At 39.0% G+C, this 23,726-nt stretch overlaps 1 protein-coding gene across 1 annotated transcript in view; it reads left to right on the forward strand.

Moving 5' to 3' along the window:
• The window catches only part of FBN2 (fibrillin 2), a 260,961-nt gene continuing 237,235 nt past the window's right edge, over nucleotides 1-23,726 (forward strand). Inside the window, exons 1-5 of the mRNA XM_046000771.1 lie at nucleotides 1-872; nucleotides 1,674-1,756; nucleotides 7,016-7,114; nucleotides 10,176-10,271; nucleotides 18,254-18,349. Coding sequence (XP_045856727.1) covers nucleotides 619-872; nucleotides 1,674-1,756; nucleotides 7,016-7,114; nucleotides 10,176-10,271; nucleotides 18,254-18,349 — 628 coding nt within the window. The 5' untranslated portion in view covers nucleotides 1-618. The remainder of the gene's footprint in view (nucleotides 873-1,673; nucleotides 1,757-7,015; nucleotides 7,115-10,175; nucleotides 10,272-18,253; nucleotides 18,350-23,726) is intronic.

Consider the following 23,726-nt stretch of genomic DNA (forward strand, 5'->3'; position numbering starts at 1 on the left):
CTCCCTTTCACCGGTGGCTCGCCCTGGCCCCGCACACCTCAGCTCGGCTCCTCAGCCGCCGCCGGCGCGTCGCTGCCCCGCGGGACCCCAGGCGAGCCGGGAGGAGACCCTCTTCTTCTTTGGGGGGCGACTTTTGTTTGTTTGTCGGCTTCTTTCTGGTGACTTTTGCAACTTTCTAAGATTTGTTCCCGGAACGCACGGGAGTCCGCCGAGGCGCTGCGTGCAGGCCCTTTTTTTTTTTCTTTTGAGGTCCGCTTTCTTTGTAACTTTACGCCGCGGCTGCTCGGGTTACTTTTGTAATTTCCCGCCCCCGCCCGCTGGCGGTCCTGGAGTCGCTAGGGGCCGTGGCCCGGGGGATGCAACGTGGACCGCGCGGGGCTGCCGGCCGCACCGCCGCAGCGCCTCGCTGTCCGCTGCGCTAGAGCTCGCGTCCCGCCCGCAGCCAGGGGGCCGGCGCTCGGTCCGGGGGTCCCGCTACTGCAGGGAGCCCAAGCCCCAGGGAGTCTCGGGAGCCGACGGAGGGCTTGTTAGACCCTGACTTTTTTCAGGCCGCTCAGATTTTGTCTCCCAGCACTCTCTTCTCCGCGGACCCTGGTCCGCGCGCTCTCGGCGCCCGCTATGGGGAGACGGCGGCGGCTGTGTCTGCAGCCCTACTTCGTGTGGCTGGGCTGCGTGGCGCTCTGGGCGCAGGGCACGGCTGGCCAGCCCCAACCTCCACCGCCCAAGCCGCCCCGGCCCCAGCCGCCACCGCAGCAGGTCCGACCCGCGGCGTCGGGCTCTGAAGGCGTGTTCGCTGTGCCTGAGTACCGTGAGGAGGGCGCCGCGGCTGCCAGCCGCGTCCGCAGGCGAGGACAGCAGGACGTGCTCCGAGGGTAGGTGGCAGTAGGCAGCGGGGGATCCTACCCTTGGCAGCTTTCCATCCCACCCCTCCCAGAACCTGGTTCTGGCGGCTAGAGCCGCGGCCCCCTCCACCAGAATCCCGAGGACTCCCAGGAGCGCCTCCCCATTTTCCTCCGCGGCTCAGCCTGCAAAAAGCCCTCCCTCGAGGGGTTGGGCCCCCAGGTGTGGATGGCAGAGCGCAGGCTGTGCCCGCAGTGTGGGAACAGGTTCTCAGTGTCGGGTGGAGGGCGGGCTTGAGTCTACTCCGCGTCGGGGCTGGTGGAGCCTGCCTGCTCCCCACCGTCGGGGGCGCAGCTCCTGAGCCTTTTGTTTGAGAAGGAGTGCGGGGTTTAGGGTTTGCTCTAATCCTCAAACTCAAGCGCTTCACCTTCCAACGCGCCTTCCTTGACACGTCGGGGCCCAAGTAACAGTGGATTAAAGAGGGACAGATTTGGGGACAAGGGCAAGGATTTTTGAAAGAGTGTTCCCTTTGTTCTCTGCATCCGGAGCCCAGAGTAGTAGCAAATTATATGTTTCCATGTTTCTTTTTGCCCTTTAAAAAGGCAGCAAGAGAAGGCAGATGAAAGGCAAATTTTAGACGTTTCCAACCCTCCCCCATTCAGCCAATTTACTTCCATGTCTGTGCCCCAAGTCCCAAGAATTTGAAGTGTAGTTTTGGTTTGTTTGTTGTCCTGAAATCTTTTCGCCCAGGGTTTTTGCTTGGAAAAACCGCTAATGTGTTACCATACACTTGCCTGCGTGTGTGTGTGTGTGACCTCGCTTGTCCATCGCAGGCCCAACGTGTGCGGATCCAGGTTCCACTCCTATTGCTGCCCGGGATGGAAGACGCTTCCTGGAGGAAACCAGTGCATTGTCCGTGAGTGCTTGATTGGGGTCCCAGCTTGGGCAGCGTGCTTGGCTCCTTGTCAGGGCCAAGCTCTTGGATTCAGTTGTCTGGGACACACAGTTGCTTTTGGAATCCAGTGGCCACAAAGCAATGATAATTAGGACGGGGCCCCGTTTGAGTGTTAAGGAGGAAGCAGCCGGTTTACATCGAAGTTTAGACTTCTTTCTAGACTCTGTTGAAGGGCAATAATGATAAAGGTTTCAAAGATACTTGGAAGTTTTATCTTTCTGAGTCTATTAATACAAACTGAAGAGGGAGTACAGCAATTCCCTAGATAACTCAAAACCACTTTTTCCTAAAGGAGTCCAGATAAGACCACAATGTGATTATGTAAATTATCTGGCTTTTGACTGCATGAGGTTTAGGCCTTTTGAAGATCAAGCTTTCTTAGGCCTTTGTACAAAACCACTTTATTATCTCTGGTTTCATCTCAACAGCCACATAATGTAGATATGAAAGGAACTCTCATAGGACTTAGAGTTGACCCAGGTCAACAAAATTTTTAAAAGAACTCTTCCCAAGTGGCTTGACTTTTTTTTTTTTTTAAGATATTTAAATTTAGGATTTACAGGCTCTACATCTCATAGTGTACTGTAGATTTCCAAAGTGTAAGGCTTAGAGCTTCCAAAGTTCTGCATCTCTGACCTTCAAAGTTTTATTCTTTTATTTAGTTTCCAAATTGTGTACCTAGCTCTCCCAAGTTCTAACTGGAGAAGTCATTAGTTACCAGCCTCATAGTGATGGACTGTGGGATGTCTTATTTCACATGCCTGTGAATTCGTGAGTTGAAGTGTGACTGGCCTGCTCCAGGTATTTATCTAGCAGTCACATTTATCTTGTCGGGAGGAGAGCCAGGTATCATAGACAGCACATTCATTTAGAACCAGTCTTGCCTTTAGATTGACCTTCATGTTCTCCAGGGAAAAAATAATTATGCAATTGTGAACAGAGAAAAAGGGCAAGCCACACTAGCCAAGGGATAATAAGGATGTAGTGGCATTTCTGACTCTATGTTTATTGGTTTTGTGGGTTTGAGATAGACCCTTCATGTTATTTCATGGCAGTTTTTAAAAAGGAGTGAAGTTTCATGTGTTGTGAAGACTTTTGTTCCTTGTAATTTTTTCAACCCTGAAAATCCCACAATTTCCAGTAGGGAAGCACAAATGGGAAACAATGACTGTGTTCTTTAAAGTGATTCATGAGTATTTTAAATAAATCCTCTGATGATAAGCCTTTAGTAAAAAAGAAACAAAAGGTATTACATTCTTTTTTCCCTAACGCAGAAATCCTCTATGTGAGGCATATATGGAGGGTGTATTTACTCTTTCAGGCCAGTAGGGCATACTTTGCCTGCTTTAAACTTAACATGGTTCCTAGACTCCTACAACAGCTTGTCACTCACCACACACCTGCCATACTAACTGGGATGACTTAGGCACTGCGGAAAGTCTGACTCACTGAATGTAATGAATGTGACTGCCATTATTGAGTTGGAGAGCAGCCGAGAAGAAGGGATTGGTTTATGGTATGTGTTGAAAATCCGTAAAGTCAGATTTTATTGGATTGGTGTGGAATGGGAATTCCAGAGAACAGAGCCTTCCAGAATACTTGAAGTAGAAATACATATATGTGTTTGTATCATTCATATATATATATATATATATATACATACACATACATATACGTATGTATGAATATGGCCCTCTGAGTGTCTGCTTTAAATATTTACAGTTTTTCAGCAACATTGTGCTCTTTATTTGTTTAGAAGAACAACTCAGAGCAATGGTGGCAATGGTGGCTGTTGTAGCCTGCTTTTCTACTACTTGAATTATTTGGGTACCTATGAAATATATTAGAAGTTACATGCATCATAAATCTCTTAAAAAAAAACTCTCAAAAAACTCAGAATCATAAATTCTGTAGTTATCTTTGTATCACCAAGAAATAAATATATATATATATCACTTATATATATCAAGCACTTAGAGTTTATCTACAAAAATATTAGCACATTAAAAAAGTAATTCAAATACCCAAGAGTATAAAATAGTGCATAAAATAGAGGAAGAATGTAATGCCCTTTTATTCTCATGTATGGATCTCACATAAATTTTGCATTTTAATATTTTCTGTTAAATTTAGTAGTACAATTCTTTTTGACATTTAAAATAATAATATGTGGAGATGATAACCAAACTGAAAGCATTATCAAGTCAAAATCAAGAATTTTCATTCTAGGACTTCCTGGTAATAAGAAGTTATTTATTATATTTACTGAATTTTCACCATTTAGCAAAAGACAATGCTCTGAGGCAACTTACAAAGAGATAAGTAGAATACAAATTGAATACGAGGTCCAAAGACTAATTATTTCATTTATTTATTTATTAAAGATTTTATTTATTTATTTGGCAGAGATCACAAGTAGGCAGAGAGGCAAGAAGAGAGAGACGGAAAAGCAGGCTCCCTGCTGAGCAGAGAGCCCAATGCGGGACTCGATCCCAGGACCCTGGGATCATGACCCGAGGAGAGGCTTTAACCCACTGAGCCAGCCAGGCGCCCCTAATTATTTAATTTATATATCAGCATTCTCTCTTTATAGAAGGATATTAAAAATGATTACCTTCTAGAATTTTAAGCTGTTTGGTGTTGACCAGGCTTCATGAAGAGATGAAGATGATATAAGACAAATGTATTTCTCAAACTACGGGAAACCTAATGCATTTTGATTTGTGTTTCTGTGTTTGTTGTTAGTGTTCTTAGGTATGGCCTGCAAAGATCATTGAAGTACTTCTGAAATTGCAAATATTTGTTTCCAAAAAATGGAACTGACTCACTTTTCATTTTTTTTTTTTTTTAAATCTTGTTAGAACTTGAAGCAGCGGGAAAGTTTATTAACTTATTTGTGAAATTTTGCTATGAAGTGCATTTTGATCAGTGGAATAGGAAAAGATTGGCCTGGAATCATAGCATTTGAACCTAAAACAAGCTCAGAATACTCCACTATAACCCCTTTGTTTTATTTTACCAAGAAGAAAACAAACCCCAGAGAAGCTGTGTGGTCTTTTTCTAAATTTTCACTGGGCCCACAGCATAGCAAGAGTTCAACCTCAGACCTTTTTCATCCTATGTCCTCTTTACTGTGCTGGGCATCTTCTCCCAGCATCAGAGAAACCCTATCCCCCATGTCCTCTTTCCCTCTCCTTTTGTTATTTCTGGGTCTCATGGTTTTCATGAAGGTAGGAGGGACAAGTAGTTAGGTGAGGCATCTCATAGTTTGGGATGAGTGTGAGGAAAAAGGGCTTTCACAGTCTGTCTTCTCACTGGCTCACAGACATAAAGCTCAGATCTGTGGTAATGACAGGAGTCTGTTGTCTGAGGATGACCAATCTCCAGCCATGAGACCTTCCTTGGGTTTAGGACCTGGGTGGGATGCTTTGTAGATTACCTATGCCTAGACTAAATGTCAGCCTGCTGGGGGTGAGGGAGCTTTGGAAAAAAACAGTATTTTAGTGGGCATGTGTCATTGGAAAATTATTGGTGATCTAAACTGTAGCACATTTTAAAATTTAGTAGTCAGTTCCATGGCAGTAACCATGTTCTTGCCTAAAATTAGTTTCCTATCTTCACACTATGATCTGTGACATTTTCATTTATAAGGAGTGCTAATGGAGATGCTGGTCATATTACATGGATGTCAAAAGGCAGTTTGGGGAAGAAAATAAAATGACTGGGTTAGCTCACTTCTGTTTTTTTCTTTGTTTTTAAAGATTTTTTTAATTTGAGGGGTGCCTGGGTGGCTCAGTGGGTTAAGTCTCTGCTTTCAGCTCAGGTCATGAACCCAGGGTCCTGGGATGGAGACCCGCATCAGGCTGTCCGCTCAGCGGGGAGCCTGCTTCTGCCTCTCTCTCTCTGCCTGCCTCTCTGCCTACTTGTGATCTCTGTCAGTCAAATAAATAAATAAAATCTTTAAAAAATAATAATAATAAAATTTTAAAAAAAGAAAAAAGATTTTATTTATTTGAGAACATTAGCAAGTGAAAAAGAATGACTAAGGGAAGGAGCAGAGGGAGAGGGAGAAGCAGACTCCCCGCTGAGCAGGGACCTGTATTGCAGGGCTCCAGGATCATGACCTAAGCTGAAGGCAGATGCTTAACCAACTGAGCCACTCAGGCACCCTGAGTTAGCCCACTTCTATACAACACACCCTTTACATTATTGGGGGTCTCTGATCTCTTTCAAAATTGTGAGATGCCTGTCTAGCTAAAGACACATGCACATTTGCATGAACATTTATAGTTAGAGAGTGTTCCCAGACTCTTCTCTTGTCCTCATGGATCCAGGAGTGGAGCATTAAAGCACATAGACCTGTACACAAATAAAAAATTCAGTTGTGGGTATTGAGGTGAATTTCTTAGCTCTTAAATGAACCGATTCTAAATATGGGAGAGACTTCCCATTTGAAGTCACTCAGCTAATGATTTTGAGGATCCATGGTATGTGCTGTGTCAGTGAGCCTAACATTCTTTGCTGTGATGACCCTCATACCTTGGAGGTCACAGCTGCAGGAGGCTTTGACTCTCCCTCCATCAAAATGTGGCAGCAGCTTTTCTGACCAGCAGGAATAGACTAGGTTGTGATGATAGCATGGGAGAAAAAAGACTAGAGGAAGGAGAGAGGGATTTATTAAGGAGAACAAAGATTGATGATGGGGCAGGTCAGATACCAGCTGGGAAGGAATGTGCATGGAACCCCTGGGGCTTGGCCAACTGGTTAGAGCCTGGAGTCTCTGCCTCAGTCCATTTTATATTTTCTATGTCTTGTGAAGATCTTTTCCAGAGTGGGCTATGTTTTCTGAGGGTTTGTCGGACCTCTGGGTTTCCTCAATCCTCCTGGCTTCCTTCAACCCAGACTGTCATCTTGTGGTAAATTCTATGTATAAACACTCTGCCTTGAGTGGAAAATATGACCTGTACTGATAGAGTTAAAGGACTATGGAACTTGAAATCGTTTCATTTGTTTGCACATCATCATAAGGATATTTGTGAGACTTCATCTCATGTCTATGTTAGGTAATTTTGTTGCATATCTGAAATCAGACATTACATATCCTGTATTTTTTTATCTTGGTTTTTCCAGGTTTATTGTTGTTGACTGTAGCTTTCTTGTTTTGTATACTGTGGTTTATTACCTAATTATTCCTTCGCTTTCCTATTGTGCTTTCTACAGCAATTTGTAGAAATAGTTGTGGAGATGGATTTTGTTCCCGTCCTAACATGTGTACTTGTTCCAGTGGCCAAATATCACCAACCTGTGGATCAAAATCAAGTATGTTCTTTAGATGTGATCTTATTTATTGCATTATGCTGAAGCTTGTGAAAGAACACCAAGTGTCCTTTTCAACAAGGATATATATGTCGATTATTTTCCTCATTAACTAGATCTGCTTTAATCTTTCAAGTCAAAAGCTTCAGTGGCTTCATTATTGCCACCAACAACTGAAGGGGAGGAGGATAATGATTTTTTATTAAGCAGAATGGTTTAGTTCTGGTCCAGAAGCCATGTGTCTCTGCAGTAAAAGTGCCTGGATTCAGTGGAAAAGAAATTCTCTGTGAATAACTTATGAACTATAACTTACTGGGTTTTTGTTCTGTGCCAGATACTGTTTTATGTTTTTGACTATAGCATTTTATTTAATCTTCACATGAAAACTATGAGATACTATCCCATTTTACAGAGAAAGGAGTTTGGCACATGTGAATTAAGTAACTTGCCCAGGGTTACATAGATTTGAATTCACATATTCTGATGCCTAAACATATAGGTTCCAACCCTAGGCTCTGTTTATTGCCTTTGCATAATCCTGCAGTCCACATCCTATTTCATGGATGAACCAAAGGAGAAAGATAAGAGGATTGGGATGATAATAAATACTATATACTGACCAGATGCTCTACATATATTAACTCACTTTGCTTTACGCGTATTAACTCTCAGCAGTCCTGTGAGATCACAGCGGTGGAGTGGGATTGTGTTATTCATGACCCAATTCAGGGCTGTCAGGTCTTCAAAACTAATCATTTAGACTGTTGTTTAAGATGAGATTATAACAAGGTAGGAGCAGATACTGTTTATAATTGCTCAGTAATTACATAAAAATTTAAATCTGCCTGAAGACAGAGTGGTGATGTTTAATTTTTAGCATATATCTCTCTAAATTTTCCCAGAAGAGGTAGTAGAGAATGTGTCTGACTCAGAAATTGAAGATTCAAGATCTACATGATCAGTGTCATTGTCTTCTTCTTTTACACTTATATGTAAAAACTTCTAGTTTCATTTTCTTTGAAAATTATGTGTCATTTTCTCAGCCTTTAAAAGTTCATCTTCGGGGTGCCTGGGTGGCTCAGTGGGTTAAAGCCTCTGCCTTTGGCTCGGGTCATGGTCCCAGGGTCTTTGGATCGAGCCCTGTATGGGGCTCTCGGCTCGGTGGGGAGCCTGCTTCCCCCCCGCCCCCGCCTCTGTCTCTGCCTGCCTCTCTGCCTACTTGTGATCTCTATCAAATAAATACATAAAATCTTAAAAAATAAATAAATAAATAAAAGTTCATCTTCACAATTCATCCAGGCTTTCTTGACCACCCAGATTACCAGATTTCCTCCAGTGCTTTCAGGAACCTTACTGGTCTGACTGCCTGGAATATATTCTGGCCCTTGTTTTCATTAATGTTGTCTTAGTTTACTCATATATGCCATATATAAAATTTCTCCTGGAGAAATTTTACAGTTCAGCTTCTTAATCCTTTCCCTGGGGCAGCTAAACATTGTCCAACCCTCAGTTTATGGTATATAATACCATAGGGAATCCGTAAATTTCTATGGCCTTGAGTAGTACTCCCTTTTCATCAGGAATGATTCTCTCTTTGCCAGTCCTTATCCTACTCCACTCCTTCAGGGCATTTAGCACCATTATTTGCCCTCTTTGTGCAACGTTCTTTTCCCTCCACTTATGCAGTATCTGTGGCCACAGTGTTTTCCTGGTTATTATATTTTAGTCTCTGGTCTGCATCCTCGTCATTAGACTTTGGCATTTTCAACAGTATGGCCTCCCTTGATGAATTTATTTACATAGATGCCTTCAACTACTACCACTATGTTGCTAACTCATAGTAATTGTCTCCAGAATAGATCCCTGCAATGAGCCTGCTGTTCACAGGTTCCATTTCCTATTCCACATCTCCACTTGAATGCATAGTAAATGTCTGAAACTTGGTAGCAGACATTTGATTCATTGTTGCCCACAATCTATTTCTTCCAGTTCTCTTGCTTCAGCAAATGCCACTTCTCCTCTACCCAGTGCCTAAGCCACTGTTTCTCTTTACTTTCTTCCTCCTTTTCTCAGTGTCAACTCTTTTAACCAGACCTGGGGGTTCTGTTGGAAAACATACTTTAAATGCTTCTCCTTTCCATCACCACTGATAGCCTGTGGTTAAGTTCCCCTCATCTCTTACCTGGACTATTGGAGTAACCTTCCAATGGCTTCTCTGGCTTCCACCCTTAATCTCTTCAGATCTGTTCTCTTCCGAGCAGCTAGAGGAATCCTTTAAAAATGCATTGCATCACTTTACTCTCTTAAATCCTTTCAATGACTTCTTTTGCATTTGGGATATAATGCCAACCCTTCCATGGCCTGGGAGACCTTACATTATCTGGCTGGCCTCTGGATGCCTCTCTAAGACCTTTTCTTCCCAGCCTGACTCTTTATAATCCTGTGACTATAAGTTTTTCAAATAAAGGAAACTCTCCACCATCTGAGGGATTTGCTGGTTCCTCTCCCCATGAGCTTCCCCTCTGGTAATTCTCATGCCTGGCTTATTCTCTTCCTTCAGAACTCTTCGTAAGTGTCATGTGGGAATGGTCTTGTGTCCCTCCTATCTAGATTTCTCCTTGGCTCCTGGCTATTTTCCTTCACAACACATTTTCCTTTGGAGAACTTGTCACAATCTCTAATGACATTGTAGTGTTTGTTTACTTGTGTTTTGTTTGCCTCTCTGTGGGAATGTTAGCTCCCTGAGGGTGAGTACTAAGTCTGTCCTCAGCCCCCGCATCCTGAATGGTTACACAAATCCTCCCACCTCCGAGGAATTGTGCTCCCAGTCACCATATACTGATTTCTTTTAACACTGAAAGTGTAATCTATTTTAAATGCCTAACAAATAATGTTGTAACAAACATGTTGTATGTGTGCACTTACACAAATAAGTATATTATGGGTCATAACATTTCTGTAAAATACATTTGTCATTGAATTTGGATATTTGGTTTTATAACTCACAGATGCTAAAATTTCAGTGATTGATATTTTTATATATTTTTGTTCTCGTTCATTGCAGTTCAGCAGTGCAATGTCAGGTGCATGAATGGAGGAACTTGTGCAGATGACCATTGCCAGTGCCAAAAGGGATATATCGGAACTTACTGTGGACAACGTAAGGAACATTGGAATAGACTTCATTTATTAGAAATTATTTGATTTCTCTTGATAGATGTGAAGTGGGTATTTCATACTAAGTCTAAATTGAAGGACCTATAAAGCCGATGATGATTAAAAAAAAACAACAACTATGTAGTAAGCCATACCTTACAGCTAATTTCTAATTTTTATCCTAGACTTTTTTTCTCTTTTAAGATTCTTATGTTTTAGAGTGTTGATGTTGAATACCACTAGTAATTCCTCAGATTTGACCCATATCACAAGTTAATATTTACTCACTTTTTAACAAATCTTGCTTCATAAAACATGAATACTTTCCTGAAGACATGATAAAGATTGTTGTGATTTCACTCTCTTTAGGATATCCAAAATTAACTCTAGGAGAGTTGATCTTAAAAATTGTCGTTAGCTCATATATATTTAATTATGTAATGAAATAATGCAGGGCTCTAAAATGATTTTTAAAAAATGATAGTTCATTGTGAAAGAGGGAACTTTAATCAAGTTATGGTCTTCTCTTCACTTACTGGAACATATTCCTTACTAATTAAGAAATAACTTTTTAACAAAGATGTGGGGATGGTCACTCTTGGATTATGACATATCACTGGAGAACACTGGAAGTTTGTGTTTCCTACATTGTGGGACTATTGAATCCCCATATTTTCAGTCATGACATTGAAGAGCGTTGAATCATATATAATAACAAAGTCCTTTCTCATGTCATTTGGATTTTATTAGAGACAGGGTCTAGATTCACTGCTAATCTTCAAAGTCTCCCTAAGAATTTCTCTTCAACATTTTTAACATAGGAAGACCAAGTAGTAGGTATGCAAGAATATCTACCTTGTTTTAAGCTAATCATATTTTTGTTGGAATTTTAAAAACTTAAAAAAATTGCTTTCAGTATTCATAAAGCATAAAATTAGCTATTTTAACCATTTTTATATGCACAGTTGAGTGGTAAACCACCATTCTACTTTCTCTATATGACTGCTCTACCTCATAAACATGAAATCATACAGTATATGTCCTTTTATGATGAGTTTAGTTTACTTAGCATAATGTGTTCATGGCTCATCCTTGTTAGAGCATATATTAGAATTTCCTTCCTTTTAAAGCTGAATAATACTCCATTTTGTGTACATATGGTAATTTTTTTTAATCTGCTTGTCCGCGAATGGACTCTTGAGGTGCTGCCACCTTTTGGCTCTTGTCAATATGGATGCACAACCATCCCATTTGAGTCCCTGCTTTCATTTCTTTTACGTACCATACCCACCCAGAAGGAGAATTGGTGGATCACGTGCTAATTGTGTTTTTAATTTTAAAAGCTGCCTTACCATTTTCCTTAGTGGCTATACCATTTTACATTCCCACCAGCAATGTACAGGGGTTCAAGTTCTCCACATTCTCACCAAAGCTTTTCTGTTTTGTGTTTTGGGTTTTGTGTGTGTATGTGTGAGTGAGATAGCCATCCTGATAGATGTGAAGTGGTATCTTCTTGTGGTCATTGTTCTTAGTAAGATTGCCTTCCTGTTAGGGTAATACAGCTTTCCATTTATAAGTGCTATGAAGTTTTCTTTTTAAATGATGTAAAATAAGTAGGTGACTTAATTTAAAGGAAAATACTTTGTTCGGATCAGGAGTCAGCCATCTCTTTCTGTAAAGGCCAGAATATAGTTTAGACTTTGTGGTCCCTGTCACAATTCCTCAGCTCTTCTATGCAAAAGTGACCATAAACCATATGTAAATGAAAGAACTTGGCTGTGTTTCAGCAGGACTTTATTTTTGGGCACTGAAATTTGAATTTTATACCATTTCCATGTGTCACAAAAATATTATTCTTCTCTTGATTTTCCAACCATAAAAAATGTGAAAAGTGTTCCTAACTCACAGCAATACAAAAACAGGTGGTGGGCCAGATCTGACCTGTGGACCACAATTTACAGAACCCCTTGTGTAGGTAACTTTCAGGTATGGCTATAGCTGTTGAGGTAATCTGAGACTGACCAGTGTAGGAAGCTGAGCATTATGGAATTTGAGAGAATACATTGCATTGAGGCCAGTTTTCTTGCAGGAATAGGAGATGCTAATGTAATAACTTCTTTGGGCTAGGGTTGGCCAGGAAAAAGCCGGACAGCAGTGTAACAGAAGTCATAACAAACTTTCTTTTTTCATGGATGATTTTTTTCTATATTTTATTCCAATATATAGGTATTTTCCAAATTTTATACAATGGACTCCACTTTACAACCACTAAAAAAAACCTATTGTGAACACAATATTTATAAGGAGGCAGATTTTTACACCTTTTTTATACCTAAACAGAAGTGTTAGGAGATCTGATTGTATTTCTCTTTTATAGAGCTCAGTAGCAATCAAAGAGACACAATTATCTTTCCTGAAACTCAACCTTTTGTTGTGAGGGGGAGAAAATTCATTATTACTTTAAAATTACAGGGGGAGGTACCTGGGTGGCTCAGTGGGTTAAAGCCTCTACCTTCAGCTCAGGTCATGATCCCAGGGTCCTGGGATCCAGCCCTGCATTGGGCTCTCTGCTCAGCAGGGAGTCTGCTTCCCTTCCTCTTTCTCTGCCTGCCTCTCTGCCTACTTGTGATCTCTGTCTGTCAAATAAATAAAATCTTTAAAAAAAAAATTACAGGGGGAAGAGCCTTGCCTCAACTGATCTTTCAGAGTATTAGCTCAAATCTATGATGAAATCAGCCACTTTCAGCCTGAATTCAGCTGCTGTATCTGTCTGGGGCATTTCAGACATTTCATATACATTCATATACACATACATTTCAGTGTATGTGTATATTTTCTTAGAGATTATGCAGAAAGCTGGTGTGTCCCTCCTCTGCTCTTTGCACAGAAATGGAAAGTAAAGGGATGGAAAATAGTTTCCCTTCTTGGAGGAGATGCTTTTATGTTCTTCTGTCCCATGCCAAACCATACCACTGCCCCCACACTTTTCAGTGAGGGGAAAGGGGAAAAAAGCCTGGGTCATAAGAGCTGTGTATTTGAAAATTTGTTCACTGAATATCTCACGAGAAAAAACTCTGATTGCCCAACATTTACTGAGGGTTAATAGAACATATGGTGTAAGCATGTTATGTAACCAGCAAAATTATTCACAGCAAGTACAAAGATGCAAGGTATGACACTTTGTACACATCAACTCAAAACCAGGTGTAAGAAAGACATTTGCTGAACTGTGCGACACAGAGAGAGCATTATAGCACTGAGAGTAAGGAAGCAGGTGTAACAATTCTCAGCTTGTGAATCCAGAAAAGTCCTGGAAAAACGTTTGCTAAAATGAGGATTATAAAAACATTTAAACTGCTTAGTTACCTTCCCAGAAATGTGGAATGCATTCCTTAGAAAGTGCTCTTTCATTCAGCTTGTTCACTGAGTTTCTCCTGTGAGCCCCACACTGTGCAAGGTATTGGGACTGAATCAGTGAGCAAACAAGATGACCTAAAGTCTCACTTTAGGTCAGTGGGCGAAGTGTTTTAGATAGAGAGAAAAGCAGATTCACAGCACCTATAGTGGGAACAGACTTTTTTCTTCCACCTGTTTTGTAGATACTAAGAAAATCCATGCGCCTAAGGAGAGGAAAGGAGGTAAAGGTGGGAGGTGAGTTCAGAGTTGATGCTAGATGGCCTTACCCACCAAGGAAAGAAATTGGGACTCTAAATTTTATGGGGAGCCATTGAATTAGTTTGAGCAGTGGAGTGATATGATCTGATTAACATAAAAAACTTAATCACTCTGGCTGCTACTGGATTGTAGGAAGGGTGAGGAGAACATTAGAGGTGAGTTATCAGTGCCTGCAGTCATCAGGTGCATGGTGCTGTCGTAATGAGCGTGGGGCAAGTGCTTATCTTGGACTTGTATTCAGAGGTAGAGTCTGTGGAAGGACTTGTGTACTGGTGGAGTGGGTGTGCTGGGGGAGAAAAACAGAAACAAAGATTCATGATGTCAACTGGAGAATTTGGATGAAGCCCCAGAGGGAATGGTTGTGTCATTTTCTGAAATGAGAAGACTGAGCTGGGAGTGGGTTAGGCAGAGCTGCAAACACCGGATGGCAAGAGTTTTGTTTTGGGCTTGGTAATTTAAATAGTCTGTTAGACCTACAGTTGGAAAGATGAATGAGCTAAGATCTTCAGAGAAAGCTGACGGAGATAGGAAATTGGGAGCATGTAGACTGAATTTCTATATAGGTAACAGGTTAATTATAGGGCTGGGTGAAGATCATTGGGAAGCTGGTGTGGAGAGTATGTAGCATGTGGTTTTCACCATTGCTTTTGCTTTATCCCATACCAGGTGTAAGCATTTCTTTCTTCCTGGGGCTCAGCCTTCTTTCCATGGTGGAAATTTAGGCATATTCACATTTCTTTCGAACTCCGGTTGGAATGTAAATTTCCATTTCTGTTCTGTTTTAAGAAAAACTACTTCATAAAATAACTTTGATCACAACTCACTCTTAAGAAGCAAAATTACCTCTTTTATTTATTTTTTACTCTACTTTTTTATGCATTGTCCACTTTTGCTGTTCTTCAGTATAACCTTTGGGTGATATAGAGCAAGTCTTATTTTCATACAAATACTCTGTAGAATAAAAGAGAAGGAGAATTAAAGATTGTAGAACACTTTTAATGTGCAGACACTGTGCTTTTGTTTTATACATCATTTTATTTTTGTTTTATACATCATTTGTATAAGACTTTGTTTTATACATTATTTTATTCAATCTTCAAGCCCCTCTCAGGTAGGATCTATTAACTCAATTTTCAGCAGGGGAGCAGAGAATCAGAAAGGTGACATGATCAGGATGTGTGGAAACAACAGAACTCCTCCCTTCACTGCAACTTTTTGCCTTGCAAAATAGTGGGAAAAGAGGGGGAAGATTTTCATGTATTCCAGGATTTTTGTTTTTTGGTATCTGCAGTGGATCAAATTCTACAGTAGATGATGAGGATGCAAAGGCAAGCAAACTCTTGTTTGAGTTTGAGACCTCACTTTCTAGTTTCTAGTTTGAGACCTCATTCTTAGACAAGAAGTAGAAATACAAGCAAATAGCTCTGTCAGTGGGTCTCAGCCTTTTTGTTCATGGGAGCTCTTTACAATTTTTTTTTTTAATTATTGAGGGCCCCAAAGATCTTTTGTTTAAATGGGGCTATGTCTGCTGATACTTACCAGCTATTTTATTTAATTATTTAATTTTTTTAATTTTAATTTTTAATTTAAATTTTTAAAATTAATTTAATTTTAATTAAAAATTAAAATAGAGAATTTTAAAAATATTTATTTAAAATAATAAAATCATGTTGTATGTTTACATAATTTTTTATGAACATTAATGATATTTTCTACAAGAAAAACAAAGTAATGAGTAGAGAGGCATTGTCCTTCTAACATGAACAGATTAGACTAGGTTTCATTTGTACTGGACAGGCTCCTCAGGAGAAACTCAAGGATTAAGTAGTCGTCTTCTCCTACCTGGGAGTTAGAGATCTGTTTTGGGGGGCGCCTGAGTGGCTCAGTGGGTTAAGCCTCTGCCTTCGGCTCAGGTCATGATCCCAGAGTCCTGGGATCAGGCCCCGCATCGGGCTCTCTGCTCAGCGGTGAGCCTGCTTCCTCCTCTCTCTCTGCCTGCCTCTCTCCCTACTTGTGATCTGTCTGTCAAATAAATAAATAAAATCTTAAAAAAAAAAAAAAAAAAGAAATCTGTTTTGGGAAGCCCTGAGAGAAGCACTTTCTCCACCTAGTCCAGGGGGTGCATCCTGAATGTCAATCGTGAATACTTTTTCCCAATCATGTGTTAAAGGCTGGCGTGGGTCTCATTAGAGAGCACATCAGGGAAAGTGATTTCCATTTATCTTTTTTACAGCTTGATGATATTTAAAGTACATTTCTCACATCATAATTAATTACATTAGATAAAGGCTACCTCTTTGCAAAATGTGTTTTTAGCATTTGAAATGAAGTGCTGTCCATTGTTTCTATGGAGTTCCATGCCACTGAGACTTCTCTGACAGGTTTTTGTTTTCTTCCATTTTCCTGTCCACCCCCATCTTTCTCACGCTTCTCATGATCTTTATTTCCTTTCCTTTATCCTCTGTATTTGTTCATCCTGTTTATTGCCCGGCCTGTATTTCAGGACAGAGATGAGTTGCAAGTGCTGTGTAGGCACTAGTGAAGAAACAGAAAGGTGTGGTTCTTCGAAAGATGCACTTGTGTGAATGTACATAGAATCCTCCTTGCCTTTGCTCAAAGCCTGATACAAAGAATTTTAAAGCCACTAGCACAGTGGTGCTTTAAGATAAAGAAGTCTTTTGTTTCAAAGTATGGTTTCATTTCATACTGTTAGCAAAACAGAAGCCACTTCGATGCTTTCTAGATGAAAATAGGTATTCTAGCTCAGTATTCATGGTATGGAGATAGCAACACTATTCCATTTTTAGATACCCGATTATTTATTGAGCTTCCCTTTTTTGATATGTACTTCATTTGAAGTGTGCGCAGTTGTCCTTTGCCCCCTCACTTGGCTTTAATGTTTGAAGCTCTGTTTTGGGGACACAATTCATAGAATATAATCCTTTATCTGTGAGGATGGTTTTTATGTTTGACAAGGTGGGTGGATTAAGAGACAAGCTCTTAGTACCAGTATTTTTTCTCAGAGAAGGCATGATTCTTGGATTCCAGTGCTGTCAGGAGAGTTTTCAGGAATAATGGTTTTTCAGGGAATTTGCAGAACGGTCTTTATAGAGTGGTTTTCTGTTTGTGGTCCAGGCTGCTGAGGGTGGTGCAGTGGGGGAGAGGAGCCGCTCAGGGTCAGTTCGGGCTCTCTGTCTCCCTGGGGCCCACAGAGCCTGAACTGAATCCTGGTCTCCCTGGTGACAAGTGGAAAGGAGTGAAGGAGTGTATGCTGCCTGTGTTCGTCTTAAAAATTTGGGATTTGGGGTTAATTTTTTAATAAAAATATTTATCATATTGACACACTGAGGTTTTTCCTTCTTTCCTTTTATATCCTGTACATACTCTGTACACATTAGTTATCTCTTGGTGTTTCACTGATGAATTGATGGTATTCCCCCCCACCTCTACTGTTCATGTTAGATTTTTCTTTTCTTATACCCACCCAGTATTTTTTCTTGCAGGGTGGGGCTTTTTTTCTTCTCTGATATTTCCTTCTCTTTGTTGCCTTATCCTCTTTATTTTTCCATATCACATCCCTCCCTTTTTTCCTGTCTCTCTGCTGCCTATTGTCTGTCCCCTTTTCCCTACATTTCCCCATATTTTATTTTCTTACCTATGAAGATTGATTATGGGGGTAATAGAAGTAAGATAACAAATTGGTTAGTTACATTCTGACAGTGTGAACATTTGAGCCAGCCAATCCTTGTGATTCTGTTTAAAAGAAAGAAAAAAAAACTTTTGCCAGATGTGTGCCTCACAATGTGATTTACACGAATTGTATAGGCTTTCGTCTCAATGTACATTGCGTGTATTTATTTAAATGTGCATGCAAACTGTAACTTGTGTTTGAGAGGTAAGATCCATTATGGGCTGCATTTCTATGCTGTATGGTACAGATGACCTTTGAACAACACAGGGCTTAGGGGTGACAGTCTTCCACACAGCTGAATATCTGTGTATAACTTTTAAATCCCCAGAAACCTAGCTACTAATAGTTGTTTGGAAGCTTTACTGATAACATAAACAGTGGATTAACATATGTTTTAAGTTATATGTCCCATATATTGTATTCTTAAAGTAAGCAAGAGAAAAGAAAATGTGATGAAGGAAATCCTAAGAAAGAGAAAACAGACTTACAGCACTGTACCGTGTTTATCGAAAAGAATCTACTTTTGAGTGGACCAGCAGAATTCAAACCTGTGATGTTCAGTGGTCACCTATACCTGGAGATTGACCATGTAATGAGGTTCTTGCTGTGTTTGTGTGCAGCTGTCTGCGAAAATGGGTGTCAGAATGGTGGACGTTGTATTGGACCTAACCGCTGTGCTTGTGTTTATGGATTCACTGGTCCACAGTGCGAAAGAGGTAAGAAAAGAGAAATGAGACCCTCCTTTTGGAGAAGTCTCTTTTGTTTTAAGCCAAAACATTGTTTAATTGTAATTATACAATTACAATTTGTAAACAAAAAGTTGTATAATTTTTGGTTATCCAAAGAAAATTCTTCTGATGAAATTATATTTTTATTCGTCTCTGATGATATCTATAACTTGAACGGTAAGATTATGAGATATAACTAACAACAACTGGAGAATGTCTGTTTTCTGTCCCAGAGTGAGCTCAGTTCAGGAGGCCTGTGGAAGTTCTGTTGGGCAGGAGAAAAGGAGTGGAGGAATGGATGCTCAATAGGCATCCAGCATTGTCTACCCATGTAAATGGTCAGTCAAGCCAATATGAAACCAATTTACCATGATACAAATAGTACTTAAACTCATGATTGGTATACTGGTGGAAATCTCCAGTGTCTGTGCACTAAATGATCTATTAATGGTGTCCTGGGTGCCAGTGGCCTATTAAAGAAGTTTAATCTGGGACGCCTGGGTGGCTCGGTGGGTTAAAGCCTCTGCCTTCGGCTCGGGTCGTGATCCCGGGGTCCTGGGATTGAGCCCCACATTGAGCCCCACATTGGGCTCTCTCCTCAGCAGGGAGCCTGCTTCCTCCTCTCTCTCTGCCTGCCTCTCTGCCTACTTGTGATCTCTGTCTGTCAAATAAATAAATAAAATCTTAAAAATAAAGATGTTTAATCTTACAAAATGTGAGAAATAACTATTTAACATTAAACCATATGAGTAAAAATAATATTAAACTAGAAGCAGTATTACATAACACTCATAAGGACATACATCTTCAATTTATTTTCCCAGGGCTTTTCATAGCATCTAAATTTGTACAGTGCATTCTTTGTTGTGAAACATGAGAGTATATGAAGCTATGCCATTGAAATACTATAGATAAGTAGTAGTGATGGTTTATATATGTATAGAGGTTTTAAACTGCAAAGAAGGCTTGTATTTAAAAAATTGTACTCATCACCCTGACAAAAACTTCATCTTAGTATCTGGGTTAAATCTTGAGAAGAAATAGAGAAATTGGAATTTTTGTTAAAGTTTGAAAAGAAAGACGTATGAAACCTTTTAACATACACTGGTATGTATATATACCTCATGATATTTATATTATTCCTAAGGTAATTGAGATTTCTTGGGACTGAAATACATTCCACAAATGACAGAGTTTATGGTTATACTTAGGGCAAATTTAAATGCCTTTACCAGATGCTTTTATTTTGGGAAGAAACATTAATTATGAAATGTTAGCATGAAAAGGTAAGTTGTTGAGAATGGACTAACACAGATTGCCTACGTAATGTTAAGTTTCTTTAAATACTACAGAATAAAAAATATTTCAATTTAAAATTTCAAACATAATTTTAATTGGTGGAGACGATGTTCATTTTTCTGGAAGTCACGTAACCTTCCAGAAAGTTTCTCTCATCCTGAAGCAGATTTCAAGGTCAATTCCTAATTGGCAAAGGAATTGGGCAGTTTCAAGTCAGAGGTTTCCAGGCATTACATCATCATTCTTCAACAGTTATCCATTCATTAGATTTGTTAGTTCTTACTACATTTATGGGAATCTAATAAAGACATACATATATCTTATATGTACAGTAGCATGTTTTCAGAAGAAATTACAAAATTGATTAGTTAATGAATTGGACTGAAGGATGTTTTTAAAACATGTTTGCTTCTTAAAAATCTTAATTATTAACCTTCAGATGAAAGCTCTAAAACTTTTTTTCTTCCAGAGTTAATAATTTTCACTCTTGAATTGCACATATGAACTTACATGTTTTTAGAAGATATTTTCAGTGAAATATTTTAGAATGTAATAACTAATCCCTGTAAAAAGTAGAGTTGATCATTTTTCTTAAGAAACATTGTCTACTCACATATACAAGGAATAGTTCATTTATGTTGAGTGTAATGAATATGAATAGGCTCACATGCCCTTTTAACATTTAAAGTTCCTATTGTGTTTTTCAGTTATGGAGTTTCAAAATGTATGTTCTTTGTTCTCTGAAAAAAAAAAAAAAAGATTTTTGTGAAATGAGGGATGTTTTTCCTCCTTAATGTAGGACACATATAGTTTTCCTTTAAATTAGCCTCTGGGGATCAGTTATATAATAAAACATGGCTGCTCTTCCAGCTATCTAGGCTCCTGGCACACTGGTTTCCGGACTGGAGACAGAAACTGAGTGGTAAATGAGTGGCTGGCATGATTATGGTATTTAACTTGAGTCTTGGTGCTGGGTTAGCTGAACCTCTTTGGAGTTCTCTTCTCACTCATGCTGATATGTACAATGACCTTTTATACTTAGCATTAAAGAAAGAGTTCTTATGGCCATGGCTGATTATAGAACGCAGACAACTCTGCTGTGTCCAAGGCACATGTAGAGACTCAGTCTTTTGGCTTCTCTTTCCGAATACATGGCATTAAAAAGAAAAAAAAAAAAGATAAATAGTATGTTTAATATATATCTGAGAATACAGAGAAATCGAATTAACATTGTATATCAAGACCTGGTGGTTTTTTCCTCAAACACTTAAAATGTACCTTATTATTTATCAGTAGAAATTTGGTGGAGGTGGGGTGGGCAGGCAAGAAATGAATTTACCTAAGGAACTTCTGGACAAAATGTAGTGATTACTTGATCACAAATACAGCCAACCAAAAGTCCTTATTTCAGTTTCTTTGACTTAAATGATTGGTGAAATCTTGAATTTTCCTTAAGGCTTGTATAAGGACCATCTGTTAAAAATATATCCTAGACTCTTTTAAAATTATCCAAAATATATTACTACACACTGTTTTTATCATGTAAACATGACTTTCTTTAAAAATGCATAAATTTGGTGAAATTTCAAATATCCTTGTATTTAGGGACATTTCCTTAAAAATGTACATTTTTCAGTAGATGGTACCTTAAAAAGGAGCATTGGAGATTAACTTTTTAATCGCTTGACATTTTTAAGAAAAATTCCGTTTGTCAATCTGAAGCTACTTTAAAAAGGGTAAGATCAAATATTAAAAGTCAATGAAATATAAACTTTGAAGTCTTTGTGTAAAATGAATCAGGAATGGATTTCTCTTCAGGGTAAGTTTCATAAAATCATCCAGTTGACAAACCTCATGCATGATCTCATTGTCTAAAAGACTTTTGGAGGAGTCACTCAGCTTCTGCTTGAATATCTCCAGTCACAGGGTTCTCACTCACTCATCCCATTGTAAAGCAGGGTTTTGTGGTCAGAATTGTGGTTTTTCAAATGCTGTGTTACGGTTCTGCCTAAGCTAGACCTTTAGGAGATGGATAGCCCATCCCTTATTGTCCACTTCAGTGGGCATGATGATGGTGGCTCTCTGAAAGGAGCCACTCATAGTCTTACCCTTCAGTCTTGCATATTGGTAACTTGAAGTCTGATTATAAGTTCTTGAGTTATTCTGTGTATTTGTGTTCATCCACCCACATTTCAGGAAGTAAAGTAACTGGGACAGCTATTCAGCCTACCAAAACCATATCCAGATTCTCCAAAAACAAGAGTGGAAGCAGACAAACTAGGGTTTTCCTGAATTCTGGTAATTAGGTAGACCAGACCTAAGTGTGTTCAGAAATAATTGATGCATGTGTTAATTAACTAATTTAATGGTCTTGGAATTTATTATAAAGTACACATGGTGAGTTTGTTCAGCCTATGAAGTAACAGCAAATTAGTGTGACCAGGAATATAAGTGAGCATAGTGTGAGAGTAAGTGAGTATATTATGCAGGATTCTATCTACTATGGATTTGATGCTTCCAAGAAATATATAAGCAGTACTTTCAGAAAAAAATTCCTTCCACTGTAATATTCTTATCTAAAAGAAACACATTTATTATGAAATAATTTCAAAAATATGATAAACAAAAACATGTAAATCATAATTCTTCCAGTCAGAATTAATTATTTTACAAAATTTAGGGGGATATACTTTGAATACTTTTTTCCCACTCTGCTTACATTACTTATGAAGGTTGGGATCTTTCCATTCTTACTGGAATTCACCCTTTTGTAACATGAAATCTGCTTGTATCCTGCTCCTCATTTTTGTTATGAGATACATTACATTATAGATTGAAATAGTTGTGCTGCATATTTTAACAATGAGGGCCAGGCAACTACAATCTCTACAATCATGCCGTATTTGTAAAGTTATTTTCTTGGTGTCCCAGATGAGGGAACTTTGCCCAGGCAAAGATTATGGTAGCATTGGGAAGCTTGTAAGGATGAAAAAAAGGATTTCAGGCAATCTAATTTAAGACCTGAAACTCAATTACTGTGGTAGCTGCCTGCATGCCACAATTATATTTCTTTGTTAATTGACAGTTAGGGTCATTTCCAGATTTTCTTTTTGCTTTGTTGGCTTATTTGTGTTTTAGCAATGCCGTGATAAGAATCTGTGTAGATAAATCTATAACCTCAGTTTTATTCTTAGAAATAGAAATGCATAGAAATGCAACTGCTGAGTTGTTGAGTATGTGAAAATTTAAAGCTTTTGATATATTCCATTTATTTCCCTCTAAAAAGGCTTTTATGTTTTATTCCTTTGGTGTTATGTGTAGGAAGTCTTTTAGCATTACCAGATCTTAAAAATATCTATAGTTTTTCCCCTAGCACTTTGGAGATTTTATTTCTTTTTGCTTTTCTAACCATAAGTTAGAATATATAGGAGAGTAATTTTTATTTTTAAATGAAATAAATTTATTTACAAATATTAATTTTCATGTATCTTTTGAGTGTTTATTATAAAGTGTTAGGCTAGGTAGTTGGAGCTCAGGCTGCAAAGACAATGTAAACTCTGTTAATGAGAAGCAAACTTAAGAACAGCAGTGGCCATCTACTTAAACATTAAAAAGGAATACAATATGTAAATAATAGGAGTAGGGACAACTTTATGTGAGAGCTCAGGAATACTTCCTGCTTAAGTGAGAATTAGAAATGTCTTCAGGCAGTTAATCTGAATGAAAGCAATATGACTCATTATAATGAGAAAAAAACCGTTTTAGACTAACTCCTGTATTGTTATTAGAAGATACATCATGATTGACTTTTATGCTAAATAACTTTAAACTCCTTACATAAGTACCAGTTAGGACAATCACTGAGCTGAATTTGTTTTATAATAATAAAATGTCTGCCTTTCTCTTGCACTCTGTTGATTTAGTGAAAAAAAAATTAAAAGGAACAGAGAGAGACTGTTACCAACCACAGATGTCAAACTCGGGCACGCACACACACATACACATATTTCTGCACTTGTGAGACTGTTAAGAACATTTTATAACCTCACACGCTCTAAGCTAAACT

The sequence above is a fragment of the Meles meles genome, chromosome 3 (assembly GCF_922984935.1).
Source record: "Meles meles chromosome 3, mMelMel3.1 paternal haplotype, whole genome shotgun sequence".
NCBI classification, from domain to species: domain Eukaryota; kingdom Metazoa; phylum Chordata; class Mammalia; order Carnivora; family Mustelidae; genus Meles; species Meles meles.